Below are 18,319 nucleotides of genomic sequence, written 5' to 3' on the forward strand. Positions count from 1 at the left end.
AAAGGGAAACTAAGTGCTTCTGACATGGATTTTAGGTAGGCGGCAACCGTCTTCCGCTGGGCTCAAACCTCACCAAGCAACCAACTACTAGACTACTAGTAGTCTTGTCGTAACCAATGCGGCTCGCACTGGTTATCTACCTGGGGTATTTTCATCTGTAGTCCCGATCTCTGGAACTCATAGGGACCGGGCCCTTCCCAGTAACCTGTAGGACTCTAGAAACAAGAGCTGGACTCTCGGATGCAAAGAAAAGGTTTCCGCCTCTGAGTTCTCGGTGCTTTTTAAGTTCCCGCCCTCTTGGAGCCCACCTGCTCCTCCCTCCAACCCGCCCTCTCAGATTAACAACCCATCTGTACTCCTACAGCTTTCAGATGCCGAGGAGACTCGTAGCTTACCTGGAGGAACTTGCCAGTGCCGCGGGGCGCCCACACTCTGGAAAGCCCTATAGGGGAGGTAGGGGGAGGGTTGCGCCATATAGGCCAGTTTGGAGCGCGTGGCGGGTAGAATAGGAGAGAGTGCCTCTGAAACAGACGCTTCTCCAGGCCCGCCCCCGCCCCCGCCCCCGCTGCAAGGGCGCCCCCAAGGAGCAGCGCGCGCTGCCTGGCCAGGCTTGGGTTGCTGTGTGAATGGAGCGGCCAAGCCTCCTTGACTCCTCCTCCTCTCCCGGCGCCGGCCCCTCTTATTTGAGCTTTGGGAAGCTGGGGGCAGCCAGGCAGCTGGGGTAAGGAGTTCAAGGCAGCGCCCACACCCGGGGGCTCTCCGCAACCCGACAGCCTGCGGGCTCCCCCCTTCCCTCCCTCCCTCCCACTCATTCACTCACCCACCCAGACCCGGGACAGCAGCCCAGGGGCCCCGCCGCCTCCTCGCCGCGATCCTGGACTTCCTCCTGCCGCAGGAGCCGGCTTCCACGTGTGCCCCGGAGCCGGCGTCTCAGCACACGCTCCGCTTGGAGCCTGAGTGCCTTCAGCAGCCTGAGCAGCCGGGGGACCGAAGTCCTGGCGGCATCTGGACCAAGTTAGTCGCTTCCGAGTCCAGCGCCAAGCGTCCGCAGGGCCGGAGGAGCCGCGGGGTGTCCGGAACTGAGCCGCAGCAAATGGGCTCCGACGTGCGGGACTTGAACGCGCTGCTGCCGGCGGTACCCTCTTTGGGTGGCGGTGGCGGCTGCGCTTTGCCAGTGAGCGGCGCCGCGCAGTGGGCGCCAGTGCTGGACTTTGCGCCCCCGGGTGCTTCGGCTTACGGTTCCTTGGGCGGTCCTGCGCCACCGCCGGCTCCGCCGCCACCTCCGCCGCCGCCTCCGCCTCACTCCTTCATCAAACAGGAGCCGAGCTGGGGAGGCGCGGAGCCGCATGAGGAGCAGTGCCTGAGCGCCTTCACCGTCCACTTCTCCGGTCAATTCACCGGTACAGCTGGAGCCTGTCGCTACGGACCCTTTGGTCCTCCCCCGCCGAGCCAGGCGTCCTCCGGACAGGCCAGGATGTTTCCCAATGCGCCCTACCTGCCAAGCTGCCTCGAGAGCCAGCCCGCTATTCGCAACCAGGGTGAGTAGGCCGGGGAGCGCCCCCTACACGCGGGGGCAGCGGCTCCGGGGCTCTAGTCACCCGTGGCCTCTTCATTATACTACCCCATCCCATCTCTTAGCCGGCTGCCTGTCCAGAGGCGGCGAGAGTAGCGGTAGCGGCGGCGGGAGAGAGAATGTACGTCCGCATCGGCTTTAGACGGCTTGCACGGCAGAGCGAAGTTGGGAGCTCGAAAGTTCGCTTGAGCCGGGAGGCGGTTTGGGGCCTTTCGGAGCTTCCAGGACTGTTAGTCTCCACTGAATGGGAAGAAGGGACTAGTGCAGTGTATGGTTCTGCCCTGGGAAGAGGTCTTGTTGCTGAAGGTACCACCCAATTGTCGTTAAGCATTGGGTTTTTTAGATATCCAGACTGGATTAGGAGGGGGACAAGCGCGGGATGCTCAGCCTGCGCTGCTTCCGTCGCTGCAAAATGTCAAGGAACATCTCTAGCCCTTATTAACAGTGTTGACCCGCATTTGGTGTACAGGTACTGGGGAACACTAGAATGAGGGGATGAATGGGCCAGTGACTAGATGGCTTTTTGGAGCATTGTTCGCGTCCGCGTATAGCTCTAGGATATTGTACAATGGAAATCTCTCTGGGGTTTTGAAAAGGCAGAGGTCACGCAGGCTGTAGGGATAGAAGAGAACCCGGTTTATCCGATTCCACGCTCTTGGGAGCCAGATCTTAACGCAGGCGGTGACATGAGTTCCTCCTTTCAGTGCTACTCGGTGCTTTTTCGTTGTGGGTTTGCGGGATTCAGCTGGGGACAAAAAAAATAATAGTTTTTGAGAGACTTGGGGCTAGAACAAAGGTTTATTCGTCATGTTCAGTCAATGTGAAAGGGCCTTGGCGCACAATAAGTATGTTTTCTCATCCGGTGCTGGAGGCTCCCTGCCTTCGATCTGGGCCAGCGCAGACCCTGTCTTACTGCTCACTGGTAGTTTGGTCTCTTCATTTATTCTCATTTGACTTCTTTGCTGTTGAGAATCTAGACTAATTTGGTTTGGTTCGATATTTTAGGAAATGCTTTGCTAACACAATGGCGGATGCTTTTCCTGGAGCAAAATTAGTGAGGGCCCAGGGACTGGGCTTTTTCTGAAATGCGTGGGATGGAAGATCAGGGTGTGAACTGTTTGCAGAAGGTGTTGCGCTCTCAAGTCGCAGGAGGAAAGCTGTTCTTGCCGCCTTGGTCCCTTCCTTCTTAAAAGCGTGTCTTGAGGCCATTTCTACTTTAGTCCACCTTGGAGCACCTGGCCAATCCAAAATCCCTAGCGAAACCGAAACCACCTTTTGGTCAGGAGAATCTGGGATCCGTGTCGTGGGGAGCAACCTTGAGCACACTCAAGGGGTTCCTCCACTCTAGGTCGTTTAATAAATGAAATTAGCAGTTTTTACTTAACGGATAATGGGACAGCTTAGTGTCCCATTTTCCGAAGGAGCCATCTCTTCTTAGCATACAGGTGCTACGTTTTGCGAATCTCCGGGTCTGGTTCTTCATCTGTGAGAGAACAGAGTTGGGCAGACTTGAGCTTGGATCTGGGCAAGAGTTATACACCACAGGTGCAGAAACATTGCCCTTCTCACTGTTTGGGGTCAAAACACAGAAAGTGCCAGCCCACCTAAATATCGCTGGGCCAGATACACCTCCACTGGCAGGCAGGTGTATGCTGTGAGCCTTGAGGATTTGTGCTATTTGGAGAGGCTGGAGAAGCAACTGGGATCTAACCTCCTGGGGTCAAAAATACTGTTGTGTCATTATCTTTGTATTTGAGTCGTCTAGGTTGGATTCAGATTTTTGAAACATGGGCTCTGTTGCTTGGATTTGGGTCCAGCCTTTTGCAGGCAGCTCTGTTTTCCTGATCCCATCAATCTGGCATGGGGAGCTGGGAGTGGTCACTACACATCTGGGGAAAATCCAGATTCCTCTAGACAGTCCCAGCTGCCACAAGTATAGAGAAAAAACACTTGAGGGACCAGGACCAGAAGGAGCAGGTGAATGCCAGTTTCCACCCTTACTGCACCTCCAGGGAAAAGCCCGATGAAGAAGATATCCCTAGACTAAGGTCATACAGCTTGTAATCCGGTTTCTGCCTATGAGTTTTTGCTCCTAGTAAAAACAAATGGATCCAGCATGCCTATCCCTTGGGGCTCACTTGGCAATAGAAGCTGGGTTGGTATGTGAGAAGCTGCTACTTTGGGTAGGCAGCAAGGACGGGCCCTTGAGATTCCACATTTATTCCTTTGGTTTTTCAGGGTCCTGTGGCTGCCCCCAGGTATGCAAGGCCTAACCTGAGGCTTGGAAGGGAGAAGCAAAGATGCCAGCTCTCTCCAGAAAGGATTACAATGGTGATCATAACTCCCAAGACCAAACTGCAGGCTCTTGGGCTTTGGTTACCTTCCCTCAAGCAGGACCATAGGCAAGGGCAATTGCTGCTATTGCTGGCATACGCTCACCCCCACCCCAAGCTTCTTATAAGCACTTTATTTTTCTTGTATTTCATAAATATAGCTGACATCTTCTAAATATTAATTTAGCAAACATCAACTGCCTACGCTATGCCAGGCACTGAAGACTGAATGTTAAGACAATTAATGGCCTCAGGAACCTTTGCAAGAAGCTCACAGCCTGACACTGAAGGACACTTTTATTTCTGGATGAGAAAATTCAGGGGCGAAGAGATTAGGTGTGCAAGAGGTCTCTCAGGTTGTGGTAGAGGTGGAGATTGAAGTGAGACTATTCTAGGGTTCTTTTCTAGAGATCTTGACCCCAGTGTGGAGTTTGCTTAGTTGGACGAGCACTGAACTACTTGTAATGTGTGTGATGATTGGAAAGTCTGTCGGGGTGTAAGTGGGAGTGAGGACTTTTCTAACCCCAGCCCAAAGCAAGGTTGGGAAGGGAGGGAGAAAGAGAAGGGAGAAGAAAAGGGGAAAGAGAGAAAAGAGAAATGTTGCTTCCAGGCAGCTCTTGATCCCAAAGAACAAGCTCAGGACTAGGCCTTGGATCTCCAGGCTATTGCATGGGCACATGGTCAGAGGAATTACGCCCGAGGGTCAAAGCGCCCCCCTCTGGTCACACAGGACAGGGTATTTCTTGGGGGAAAGATGTTCCCAATCCCACTACCGCTGTGGTTATCACTTTCAGCCTCCTGAGCACCTTCCTGGCTGTCCATTCTATCCCTTAGCTTCCCCAGGGCTCCGCGGGCAAGGCAGTTCCTGGGATCCTCCGCAGCCGCGGGCGGGGGAGAGGGGTTCAGAGCGCGTCTCGCCTCTCCCAGCGGTCAAGGTTGCGCTCCCTTCCCGGGCCAGGACTAACCGTGGGAAAGGCGCTACCTTGGCTGCTTGGGCCTCTCCCTTCAAGGCCTGTACAAGGAGCCTTTGAACACGCTGCTCCTTCCCGGCTGCAGCTGTCCCTCCTCCAGCCCCCGCCCCCGCTCTCCTCGCCCGCCCCAGCGCAGGGCCCGGGCACGGTGCGCTCTAATCAGCCCAGCGTCCGATAAGCGTCTAATTAAAACAGCCCTCCTTCAGCTCAGCAGGCGCTTTCATCACTGCCCCTCCCGGAAAACCCGAGGGGGTGTTGGTTCGAGACTGGTCTCTGCTGGCGGAGAGGTCGGTGTCCCGCCCGGGAGGGGGACTAGGGAGCCTTACGGGACACCAGCATCCCTGGGCCGGTGCGATTCTGGACCACGGAGCCGGTGCCGAAGCTGCACCCGGGGACCCGCAGCTCCTGCCGCACACTTACTGTTTGAGGACCCAGTCTCCCAAGACCGCGTGGGCCTCGGGTCACGGCCTGCTCATCAGCTCAGGAATGGAGAAGGGTTTGTCTATAGAAAATTTCTTTCTCGCTTTTATTTCCACCTCCTCATTTAAAAAAGGCCCTTTCAGAAATTCGGCCTTCCCTCTGGGCAAAAATGGGTACCCAGAGCCAAATTTCGTTTGTAAGCTGATTTGTAGGCCTCAAACGGCCAGGCCTCCGCTCCCTAAAAGAAGTTCTTGGAAGCCTAAGCGTGCTCACCCACGCCCCAGAGCTAACTGGAAGGGGGCTAACCTGTCCTTACTCAGCAGGCAAGAAATGGAAGGTTTCCAGGATCATGTAGATTATAAAAGCTGGTGGTTTCTTAAATCACCAATCTTTGGCACCAATCTTTGCCTGACCTAAACCATCGGGGTGATTCCAATTCGTTCCCTCCTTCCATCCCTCTCTGAAACACCACGGAAGGGAGCTGTGTTTTATTGCCCCATAGTGAACAAAAGAGACTCGATTTTTGGGGAGTGGGGGGAGGGTGGATGACTGTGTTCCAAAGATGGAGGTAATTGGCCTCCAATCCCTGTCCTGAACAAGTCTTCTTGGACACTTGTTGCAGAATCTTGATCATCCCCGGGGAATTGGAACCGTTTGCCCTGCCTCAGTCCTGGGAATTTTATGAGGTTTGAAGATCCAGAGCAGTTGAAAAGACATGGGGCTGGCTGTAGTGGCCTTGCAGGGAGGGAGCCCCAATGTGAATGTCCTGCCCCACTTCCTTGCCACTTGTTTTGAACCTCAGGTCACAGCCTTCAGAGCTTGAGCATAGATGAAAGGTCTCAGGAGTGACCTTTAGCGAGGATACTTCCCCCCCCCCCCCAGGGGCACCAACAATTTTCAAAAAGCGGGTGGATTGAATAGGTTTAAAGCAAATTTAATAACAGCATAAAAGCCTACATTTTCCAACTGAGACACCACATTCCTTTTCTCATCTTTGAGGGACACGGAAGAACGCGATAGTTTCTCGGTAGGCAAACTGGGCACTGCCATGGAGGGAAAGGGAGATATATTACCAGGTATATAGTACCACCTTGAAAGAACCCCGTCTTTTGGTCGGTGTTGTGAGGGAGTTGGCCAGGTGGATCGTGGTGTGAGGGGGCGCCAAGTGGATCGAAGAGAGGTAGGGGGACATGGGTCTGGGGTTAAGGTTTCTGGGCCGACTTTCCCCCTCTCACTCCCCCCCCCCCGCGCCCCAGCTTTCCCTAGGGCCCTGGGTGTTGTGGTGTCGGTTGTGCAGCCCAGACAGATAACATTACTCGGTAATTACTCCCCCCATTTAAAACGCAGGCCGTTTAACTGGCTCCGAGTAATTAATGAAAGTTGGTGCGCGGCCCCTGATTTACAGCTCAGAGTCAGTGCGGGGTCAGCCCAGCAGATTCATTTCGCTCGCCCATGCTGCCCCTGCGCGAGAACCGCGGCTTGTTTTGGGGGGAGAACAAATTTCTCCGCCCAGCAGGCGACAGGTTTTTATACCTAATCTGCCATCGGAGGTTCGGTTTAGAAGCGACAGTCACTGTGGAAGACAAAAGCATAAAAAGATTGGGAAACAGCGGGAAGCTCAGCGTTTGGGCTGGGAACGAATGGGGAGCCTGTTGGAGATCCTTCTCCAGGATTTGGGCCTCGGCGTCCCGCCGGGAAGTCTTGGGCAGGTGGAGCGGAATTATATCCTCTGCTGTGAACCCGAATTCAGTGGTGGGGCATCCCTCCGCCCTGATTCTGGTTCAGATCCGGGGTCCCTACCTCCCCAAGAGCTTCCCTGACGCTGAGCTTCTCTTCTCTGCCTCTCCTGCAGGATACAGCACAGTCACCTTCGACGGGACGCCCAGCTATGGTCACACGCCCTCGCACCATGCCGCGCAGTTCCCCAATCATTCTTTCAAGCACGAGGACCCCATGGGCCAGCAGGGATCTCTGGGTAAGCCAGTGGCAATGATGTGTGTGTGGGTCTTTACACGCTTTTTCTAGACAATTGCCCCATTCCCGAATTTTCAACCCATAGCAAGTTGGGGAAGAGAAAAGAGGACATCCAAAGGAATCTTAGGAATAATTAGGCAAATTTCATCATTTAGAACGATGGTCTCTCCTTCCGTCCCAAGTGCGTAAAGTAAAGCGCCACTCAACCAAGTCTACGTTTGTCCCGAGAGCTTTTTCGCGCCACGCGTTGACTGCTATGGGAATGTAAAACTTTTAGCTTGCTACAATCTGGGCGGCCTCAATGAACACGCCCCAGAATGCAGGCCCCAGTGTCCTCAGCTCAGCATGCCCTGTCCCCTACCCGCTGTCCATAGCACTCGTGGGGCGCGCTCAAACTGCTGTCTTTGGCTCTCTCCTCAGGCGAGCAGCAGTACTCCGTGCCGCCCCCGGTTTATGGCTGCCATACCCCAACCGACAGCTGCACGGGGAGCCAGGCCCTGCTGCTGAGGACGCCCTACAGCAGGTAAGAAGTTGCTGAGCAGTGTGATGGGTCCTGGGAACTCTCCAGGTGGCCGGAACATCAGATACTGGGCAACACTGGCTGCAGGCATGCAGGGTTCTGGAGTCAAAAGACCCCTTCACCTTTCTACCTGGCCAAAAAGCAAATCTCCCTCGTCTCCTGGTTGTTTTTTGTTTTGGATATAAATGAGGGCAATTGCTGTATGGAACTAAAGAAGAAGGAGCGCCACTTCCAGAGAAGTTATTTTTTAAAAGACTCTTTCCTGGGAGGTTTATAACTTCCTCGGTACTAAAGATTGAACAGGGAGTCCATCCCTCTCTATTCTTCCCCTTCGCCCGCTGGCCATACTGGCCAGAATACTTAGACGACACTTACGGTGGGTGGTCCACATCCTTCTCTCCACCCAACCAACTAGACTTTTGGCCTGCAATGCTTTGTAAGCTTCTTTCCCAGCGTCGTTGTGGCTGTGCGCTGGGGCACGACCCCAGCATGGGTGCCACAAGATGATCAGGTCATACGTAGCAGGGCCTTGCGTGTGCCTTGCTCCAGCCCGCAACACCATCTTGCTCTTCGCTGGAGGCAAAAGACCAGCCCCCCCCTTCTAAGTTCCTCCCCCGAGGCCCTTTATCCTTCTCTTCCCCCAAATTTATTTTTCAACTTTGGGTGAACTTGGCCGGCATCCCGCGTCCCTGATAGGGTTGCCTAGTAACTGTGGCGCACACCCGGGCCTGCGCTTGGCGGGAAGGTGGGGCTGGGGCAGGAAAGTGTCCTCGCTGCTGCCCTTGTGGCCCAGGATTGGGCGCGCATTACCTCATAGCCTCCCCTCCCCGGGTGCTGCGGGGATCCTGACACCGACTGCCCCCAAACCCATCCCCATCCTCCCGCCCCTCCTCTTGGAGACCCGGGGCTGACGTCAAGGGAAGGAGGTAGTGAGGTAATGAAGGAAGGAAAAGCGCCTGTCTTGGGAGATTGGGTGGGGGAATGGCCGCGCCTGGGGACCTCCCGTCATGCAGGTGGAGGAGGGGCGCGTCCTTGTTATTGAGTACGCAGCAGCGCATCCCAATGTCCCAGCTGCACTTCTGAGATTGTGCCTGGGACTGGTCTGACTCTCTCACCCCGGACATCATTTCCTAAAAGTTTCTAGAAAGGTATAAGGTCGCGCTTCTTCTGTTTCTGACGCCTGAAGAACGCGGACTTAAAACCTTTACTTTTTATCTGAAAATTTGACATATCTAATAGGATCTTTTAGGGGGGGGGGAGAAGTTGGGAGAGCCAGAGAAATGGATGAAGGTCACACTGAGGCCAGTAGTCACACCTGCACACCCTGCTTTTGCTCCCTCCCTAGCTAGAAACCATTTTTGTTCTGGCATCACTGACCAGCAGACCCACCTTCTACCCCAAGCCTGCCATCTAGGCCTCCTCTCCGTGGTCAAGTCACTGAATGGTTACAGAATTCACATCCATTTTGTGCTGAAACCCCTTACCTTAGCAGAACTGTGGCACCTGGGCCATTGACATCCTCCTTAAGCTGCCTACTCCTGTTTATTGCCGGGGTGTCATTGCTGTTATTTTAGTAGCTGTAAAGGGACCAGTTGGAATAGTTCCCTATGGGAACACCTTGGCCCACCTCTCTCTCCTTGGCACCATATGGACTTTCCCCCAAGTCAAACCCCAGGCTAGAGGAAGACCCTGGTATAGGAGTGGGCATTGTTGACGAAGGCTCCATATCTCCTTGGGATTTGAGGACTAGGAGGTGTTGATGTCTTTTGCAGTAGTGATGATCTGCTACATGCATATCCCTTGCTCCTCTTTCTGCTAAGCCTGGACTCTGTGGGACTCTAGGAGGGGTCCCATCAGAGAAGCTGAGCAGCCTATACAGAAGAGTCCCAGGATAAAGTAATCACAACCAGTGGTTTAATGGTAGTTCTCCAAACCACATCCCTGAGATGGATTTTGATTTAGGGCTGAATTTGTGACTACTGTGGAAGTAGACAGGTCATTCAGATGTTTTTGTTTGTTGGTCTCCTCTTCCTCCTCCTCTTTTTTAAAAAAAAAAAAACAAAAACGTTTTTTGGTGTTGGAGATTGAATCCAGGGCCTTGATCATGTTAAGCACAGGCTCTACCACTAAGCACAACCCTAGTCCCTGGTTGTATTTTATATACAAATTTCCTTCCTTCCTTTCTTCATTCGTTCCTTCCTTCTTTCATTTCTTCCTTTCTTTCATCCTCCTTCCCTCCCTTCTTCTTTTTGGTACCAGGGATTGAACCCAGGGACACTCAGCCACTGAGCCATATCCCTAGCCCCTTTTTATTTTTTATTTTGAGACAGGGTCTTGCTAAGTTGCTTAGGGACTCACTACATTGCTGAGACTGGCCTCAAACTTGTTATCCTCCTGCCTCAGCCTCCTGAGCTGCTGGGATTACAGGCATATGCTTCATGCCTGGCAAATTTTCACATTTTCGAATCCAGCTTCTAATTGGTCACTATAGAAAGCAATTTTGTTAGATTAATCTTTTAGAAATATTTGAAGACCACTAGAAGAAGGTGTTCTTCTTTCTATGTAATTAAGAAACTTTCTTTGGTTTTGTTTTTACATGAATTCTACCTACAATTTTCTTCTGTTATAGAAATTTCCTCAGTAGAAACATTTCAAAAAAGAATTTGTGACCCCTGTAGAAAAATTTGCTCCCTTAAAGTATGTGCTTTTGAATCTTTGACGTTCCAGCCAATCTAAATTCACAACATTGCCAATCACTTTTCCAAATCATGTCCCTCCCATGTACTAAGGATGAATGGATAGGTAAACAGATGTTTTACAACTGGGCCTGTGCACCAACATTACTGTAGTTATATGGTTTTCTTCTTTCCTATTCTAAAATAAATTTGAAGGGTATTTAAATGCTTTTGTGAGTGCCATGTTTGAAAAACATAGAAAATAAGATGAGATTTTAATTGTCCAATGGCTTACCTTTTGAATTTTATATATTCATTAGTTCTTTCTCCTGGTTCCTGGGTCCATTCCTTTTTCTTTCTAAAATTGGGACCTCTTGGGAAAGACTTGCTTGCTTTGTTGCATTTGACCCCCTGAGGCAGACTGCTCAGCTTTTCCCCACCATTTCCTCTCCCTTCCCCCACACAAAGCTTTTGTCTCCCCAGACTTGGACTCTTCTTTTTCTTCTCAACCTGAAATGGTGGCAGTGGTATATATCTGATATAAAATAAGCAGTGTACACTGTGAATTTACTTTGAGAAATCTCAAAGTTCCGCTTCTTTCCTTGTCCCTTGCATAATTCTCTCCTCTCTCTCAGGTAACAGATCTAAGAAGTCACAGCTGCTCACATTATTGTGTGAATATGAACAGCAACGAATAGAAAATACCCCTACTCAACTCACAGGAAGTGATTGGAAATGGTTTCCCTTATCCATCTGACCTAGGCCCCTGGCCCTCTAATACTAAGGTGGGCAATTTTGTCTAAACATCACCAAAGCTTCTGAAACCAGATGCTGGCCTTTATGGAACCCAGTGACCACGGCTGGATGAAAGCATGATTCCTTATAATAAGCCATGCTAGCTGTGTGCTATTGGGCACTCTGCCAAGGGCTTCTTCAGTTCCCTCATTTAGCCTTTCTGACTACTCATGACAAAATCAGACTCAATTTGACGTTCTCAAGGTCATACAGTAAGTGAGAATTGGAACCAGGATTTGATTCTCAGTCTTTATAACTTCAAAGATTGTCTGTGCTCTGAATCACCAAGAAATGCTGGACCACTCAGTGTTCTTTGTCTGGATAATCCCCTTATACTTACTTCCATGCCTGCACCTTTTGCTGGTAAATAATAAGAGCAAATGCTTATGCAGATTTACTGTGCACCAGGTCTCATTGTAAGCACCTTACAAATCCTGACGACTTCTTTAATCCCCATAAAAACAAGTCAAGGTCAGCAATGGGTTATCACTCCCATTTTACAGAGGAAGAAGCTGAGGCCCTGAGAGGTGAACCTCCCCAGTGTGACACAGTAAGGGACAGATTTCCTGTTCAGATTCAAGTAATGAGGTTTCAGAATCCATCCTCCTGCCCTCTGCACCCATGTGGATAAGTACCATTCTCTTTTTGAAGATAGCATTTGTCCTGGGTCTTACTGGAGGACTTTATCCCCCACAGTTGTGAAAGTCTTTTACAATCCCTAGAAAGCTCTTAGTGGCTTAGGGGCAGCATTTTCCTTGGTGAATACTGTTAGAAGTGGACTTGAGCTTTCTCCTGAAATCCTAACTCATAAAACAGCTGTCTTTCAAACTCCAGACCACTCCAGCTCTCTCATTACCAATGGGCATGAACTACTGGGGAGAAGCTCAGTACAGGCACCTAAAGAATTCCAGGGCATGGACCTTTCTGTCCATTCATCTGACCCAAGAGGACTGACTACTTTGTGCTTGTCCAGAAGCAAGGTCCCAGGAAGGGCAGACCCCATTGATGTCCAGGGGGTAGAGGGTGGGCAGTGAAGTCCAACCTCACTGAATATCACCTCACCAGGCAGCCAGCTGAACCTTCCCTTCCTTCCTCCTTTGCTCCATCTTCTCCAGTCCCCTTCTCTCTCTTTTGCTTGCTGTCCTTGGAGCCCTTACTGCGCCTACTTCATGAATTGATCCTCCGAGCTGTTTTGAAAAGTTCTGGACTTTAAAGCATATTCCCATTCACACCGATTTTTAAAAAGACATTCTGTTTTTTTTTTTTTCTCTTCTATTCCTTTATTAGCTTTGTGTATTTTCTTTAGCTACTGTGCTGGATAAATGAGGATATATCCATTTCCTCTATTTTGGCCCTTTATCAGGTAATACTGCTTCAACTCTGGAAGTATACTGCCTTTCATATGAGAGAAACCTCCATGGCAGCCATAGGGGTTCTGTGGAATCTCAGCATCTGCAGGTCAATGGGAAGTGCACCACTCACCATTTAGGTTGGCCTCCGACGTAGACATAAATCAGATGACAACCGGTGCTTAAGAAAATAAAGGCATAATTAATAACGTCTCTTTTCATGTGCACCCATGTGAGTGTTACTTGGTGTTTTCACCTAGTACAATACTACTATTTGCTTTCCACACAGGTAGGCAAAATGGAAGATCTCAAATACTTTGCCTGATAGTAGATAGTGTTATCAAAGCCACAGGCTTGAACTGAGCTTGTCTCCAGGGATAAGGAAAAATCAGTTCCAAATATTTCTGTTAATTTTTGTGCTGACCAAGTGTTTATTAATAAAAATCACATCCCCAGTGGGGTTTTCTCTTGGTTAGCTGGAGAGCTTGAGAGAAATTATAATACCAAGAAAGTGACTATGAAATAATTATTCACTGTAGCCTGCTGGGCAGAAAGTTCAGGCAGGCAGCTTCCAAGATGCTTTGGAGGGAAGAGAGCAGGAAAGGGCCATGTGGATGTCTGCATGCAGCCTTAGCATGAACCTTGATTAGTAGGTAGAGGTAAACCAGCAGAGGCCTTTCCCTTAGTGTGGAACAGGGCCATGATAGCAGAAACTGGAAAACATCATGAATTCATATCACAGAAAACAGTTATCTCAACTTTTTTTTTTTTTGATCCAGTGGGGGAAACTTTTCTAGTACCAAGATGCTACTTTGCAAACAGCTAGCAATCATGTGGCAGAAGAAACCCTATCTCAGCAAGGCTGAAAGATTCTGGTCCAATGGTGACATGAACCTTTCTTTCTTGTCCTGCCCAACATAGTAAACACTTATGATGCAAAATGTGCTCGGATCACACGTGCATTTGAAGAGTGGGGGAGTCCTGGTCTAGATAATAGCTGAGGTTGTTTTTTTTTTCCTTCCTTTCTTTTTGTGCAGAGGTCGAGAACTCAGTAATACTGCAGTCCAGGCCAAAACAAACTCTATATGATGTACTACTGATTTCCTTTTAAGTTCCCTTTTTTTGCTAAGACTGACTTCCTTTTATTTTACTCCAACTTGCGTTAATCCCAGTTATAGTAGTTTCTTTCCTCTCTCCCTTGCTTCTAACTTCAAACATTTTTTTTAACATAGGAAACAAGTGACTTTTTTTTTTTTTTTAAAGATTTACTTTAAAAAATAAAGGATCCCATGACTTTGGAATATATTTTGGCAGCCTGCAGTTTCAGAGTTCACTTCCAAACAGGCAGAGTTCAAGCTGAAATGCCTACGTGACCACCATTGTGGTCACCGTGAGCCAAACTACCTGCTTATCTGATCTCCTCTGGGAATGAGATAGTCGACACCTACAGTGGTCATTTTATAATTAGAGGTTTTTATTTGCGAGAGGCCATAAATTCCCTGAACAGTGCTATCTCTTTCAGTGCACTTCCATGATGAGAGCTGGGTGTTGATCGATTGCCCAAGGAGATCAGAGCCCAAGCATGCTTAGGCCCGGTATTTTTAGCCCAAGTTCACATTCTGTCCTCTCTCCGGCAGCAGTTATTGTTACTGTTGTCATTGACTTCCATAGGAAAGGTTGTGCCAGCCAGGCCGACTGACTGAGCCACGGTGGAGCCCCAGCCAGCAGAAGGCAGGATGTGGTTAAAACTGAGCTCCGATCCTATCTCAGGAAACCTATTAGTAGCCTGGGGATTTTCTGGAAGTCCTTCTCTCCCATCCGCTATCCCCACCTCCTGTCCCCTTCTCGGGGTTTGCAGGCTGAGCTTACAGGACAACTTGAATCACAAAGTGGGGTTCCTCTTGGGACCTTAGTTCACTGAAGCGGATGCCTGGGCATCTTTCACCATTGTGCCTTCCTGGGGACGGAGTTGGTCAGAACATTTCCTGGAGCATGTTCTCTTCAATCTCCAGATTCTTGTCTGTATTATTTAAGTGGTAGTGAGAGGATTAGGCTCAGAGGCCAAATAATGCCTGAGGGACATCAAGCATGCCAGCACTAGGCACTTTTTGGAGTCCAGTTCTCATCTCATAAACGGAGGTCATAATTATGCTGATGTCACAAAATTGTTATGTGTGATACTGAGGATGTATGTAAGTGCTATGCAAATTTTGATAGGTTAGAAGAGATTCAGTTATATTAATTATCTGTATCATCTTCAAAGAGCCATTTCTTTTTTAAAAAAAACATTTTTTGTTGTAGATGGACACAATACTTTTATTTATTTATTTATGTGGTGCTGAGGATTGAACCCAGGGCCTTACACATGCAAGGCAAGCACTCTACCACTGAGCCATAACCCCAGCCTCCATTGCTTTTTTTGAGCCTCAGAATATCCCTATAAAAGTTAGACTGAAAGATCAATATTCCCATTTAATGGATCAGAATATTGAGGTTCAGAGAGCTGAACTGTGCTTTGCTTGATGTCCCCAAACTTATAAGAACCACCATCCAATGGAAACATAATGCAAGCCATTCATGTAATTTGAAATTTGCCATTACTCACTTTAAAACCACATTAAAATAAGAACATGTAAAATTAATTTTGAAGTGTTGTAGTTAACCCAATCTAGCCCAAATATTATTTCAGTGTATGGTACTGGCCATAGTTCCACTGGTAGCTATCCTATTGGACAATGCAGAACAGAGCATTTATTAAGCAATCACTAGGAAGATAAATACACATTTAAGACATAGACCCTGTATTTGAGAAAGTTTGCATTCTGGGGACCAAGGAAATGGCCTTAAAATATATTTTTTTCTTGTTATCCTCCTATGTGGAGACCCTTTGGAATCAGTGGGACTGTGCTTTTAAGTCTGAGAAAGTTTCTGAATCATAAAGTTAGATATTTTGGGTTTGTGCATAAACTTCTGTCACTCATCATCTTTTCCCATCATATTCTTCATCTTATGCAAAGATTAAATAATTTCAGAAAGATCCCACATCCCCAAAGGGCCTAGAAAAATTGTCAGCTGGGGCTGAGTGATTTTAGTTGGTGAACAATTTTTTAAAAATTAGTGACAAAAATATAGAGCTACCTGGGGAATACAATGCCTGTTGGCTGAGATTAATGGCAAGATTAATAAATGGATTGCTTGATGAAAAGGTGCAGGAGAACAAAAACCAGTGGAAAGATTGTGGAGGAGGCCGCTTATTAATGAACTGTCAGCCCAAAGAAAGTTCAAGAAACTCTCCTGTGGTAAATGCGGCAGGCTGGCACTTCTAATAAAAGTTGGGGTCCTTCAGGAATTAATTACACCAGCCTTACAGCAAGAATTTGTGGAATTGCGAAATGTAGTGGCACAGACCAGCACGGGCTGCTGTTGCAAACAGGGAAGCTGCAGGAGAAAGTAATCATTTTTTTCATTGATATGTAGGATATTGTAGTAGCATAATAGCCAGTTGGACATGGGGATGAATGATGGGGTCCAGATATACGCTGACTAATGAAATTATGCATACTTGGAGTTTGAAGTCACTTCACTTTTCATATGCAAAGTTCCCTCCTGCAATCTGATTTCCTCCTTATCCCATGTGCCCAACACCAAGGAGTTCCAAATAATTTGCAGAGTGATTATATGTGAGTCAGATGGACTCCACCATGATTTATCAAGCTATGCAGAGGGAGCCCAGTATTCATTTATTCCATGTTGCTGGAATTTCTCTTACCCCTCCACAAGTCCCTAGTTCAGTTGGCCTGAGCAAACCCTCTCTGAATTAAAAATTAGTGTTGCAACGGAAAGGAATGCCATGACAAGACGGAGATTGTCCAGGATTTGGGATCTGATATCACACGGTAGGTATTGAAGGCTGCTTATCTTCTTTCACTTCTGCCACGAAGGTAGAGTGAACATTTTCTCCTGTAATGTGTTTAGACGTGAGGTTTCCAGACAAACCATTAATCTCTAGGGTCTCTGGTTTCATGATTAACCATTTCAGTCCTGGCCTCAATTTAATCTCAATAGGTCTTAGTAATTCAGATTTCTGGTAATTGATTTATGTGCTGATTTTCTTAGGAATAAGATAAACATAAAGGAGAAAGAAAGGCTTTTGATTAGTTTGCATGATGGTGTGTTTTTTCTTTTGGGATCTTAATGTAAATCATTGGCTGCTTTTTTTTTTTTTAAACTCCATTTGACTCGTACCAGGATTATAAACTTATATAGAGAATAATTCCTTCAGCTGGGCACAAAGTTTATCATCCTCTTTCTTTGGCTTGTCACATCCTTGTGTATTAGGTCATCCATCACCCATCACTCGGACTTTTCAGGCCCTCATAATCCACATGATACTTATCCTTTTGATTAAAACAACTTAATGGCCTTTTCACGAATAATTAATCTGCTGTCTTTTGACTCTCAGCTCCAGGCTTTTAACTTTAATGTTGAGTTATCCAGCCTGTGTTGCCTTTCAAAGTTTCCTTCCCTTCAGTCTCTTCTCCTCCAAGGTTTAATACCTCTTTAGAAATGCCAGTGTTTGGTATACTAAGGTTTTGTAAAAAGCTTCCAAATTACCCTCACATCCCTTCTGCTGTGTGTGAAGTGAATAACTATTCAGAAATCAGTGGGATGGAATGAAAATAATTTCAGACACACATATTCTGTCATTCTGGAAAATGCAGAGGCTTGCACTGTAAAGACAGATTAAAACTCCATTGCTTTTGAAGACAATTGTATTTGTGCGTGTGAGTGTGCATGCACACGTGTGCATGGTTATATGTTTCTAACTCTGGGTGTTTTCCAACAGTGACAATTTATATCAGATGACCTCCCAGCTTGAATGCATGACCTGGAATCAGATGAACTTAGGAGCCACCTTAAAGGGGTAAGGTTTTTATTCCATTGCCCTTCAACAGCGACTTCTACCTATTCAAGTCATTTTAAAGGTGCTTATAACTTACAAAGGGCGTACAGTTTTAGAAAAATGTAGCATTAAAATGTTTTCTTCTGTCCTCCAGTTGGTGGGCTGTGTTCATTAAATTTTCAAAAACACAAACGGGATGTTTTGTCTGGACTAAGGGAATTGAGAATATTGGAGACATTTAATATGGTCTCTCCTTGTTGAATGTTTTAAAATTCTGCAAGGTTGTGTCCATGCAGCCTTGTTTAATGTTAATGTTTGGCTAGCAGCATCACAGATGTTAACCATTATACTATCTTATCCAAGAAATGCTTTGCATGTAAAATATCCAGAATCCAAATTAGTATCTGTGTGAGGATGATTTGGAAAATCCAAAGTCAGATGTGCTCATACCTAATTGCACCAACAGGTTTTGCTCACACACAATATACAGCCACCATAGAGAGAGTTCAGTTGCCGAACATACGAGCTTCTCCTTGCACCTAAAAATGAAGGAAGGATGGAACACAGGTGGGTGGGGCTGGCTTTCAGCAATAAAAGATCTCACTTTGTTTTCTAACAAGTCTTGAGGAGGTGGCAGTAGGATACCACACTCATGAAGTGCTTGTGATGTAGCAGGTACTTTCCTAGGTTACCTTGGCTTCTCTACTAACAGCCTTATGAGGTGTAGGTACTGTAGTTACCTGTTTTATAAGCTCAGAGAGTCACGTAACTTCCCAGGTTCACATCCTACTAAGTGGTAGTGCTGG

General features: G+C 47.9%; 1 protein-coding gene across 11 annotated transcripts in view; it reads left to right on the forward strand.

Annotated features, from left to right (window-relative positions):
* The first annotated feature begins 1,078 nt into the window (after nucleotides 1–1,078).
* Nucleotides 1,079–18,319, forward strand: part of Wt1 (WT1 transcription factor) — a 45,318-nt gene continuing 28,077 nt past the window's right edge. For 6 of the 11 annotated variants that reach the window (XM_027936613.2, XM_071617110.1, XM_071617108.1 and 3 more), the window contains exons 1-4: nucleotides 1,079–1,538; nucleotides 7,150–7,272; nucleotides 7,692–7,794; nucleotides 17,457–17,534. In XM_027936613.2, coding sequence (XP_027792414.1) covers nucleotides 1,094–1,538; nucleotides 7,150–7,272; nucleotides 7,692–7,794; nucleotides 17,457–17,534 — 749 coding nt within the window. In that variant the 5' untranslated portion in view covers nucleotides 1,079–1,093. Of the gene's footprint in view, nucleotides 1,539–5,363; nucleotides 5,374–7,149; nucleotides 7,273–7,691; nucleotides 7,795–17,456; nucleotides 17,535–18,319 lie in introns of those variants that run through there. The other 5 variants (XM_027936615.2, XM_027936616.2, XM_071617109.1 and 2 more) reach the window with 3 other exon arrangements.

The sequence above is a fragment of the Marmota flaviventris genome, chromosome 9 (assembly GCF_047511675.1).
Source record: "Marmota flaviventris isolate mMarFla1 chromosome 9, mMarFla1.hap1, whole genome shotgun sequence".
NCBI lineage: Eukaryota > Metazoa > Chordata > Mammalia > Rodentia > Sciuridae > Marmota > Marmota flaviventris.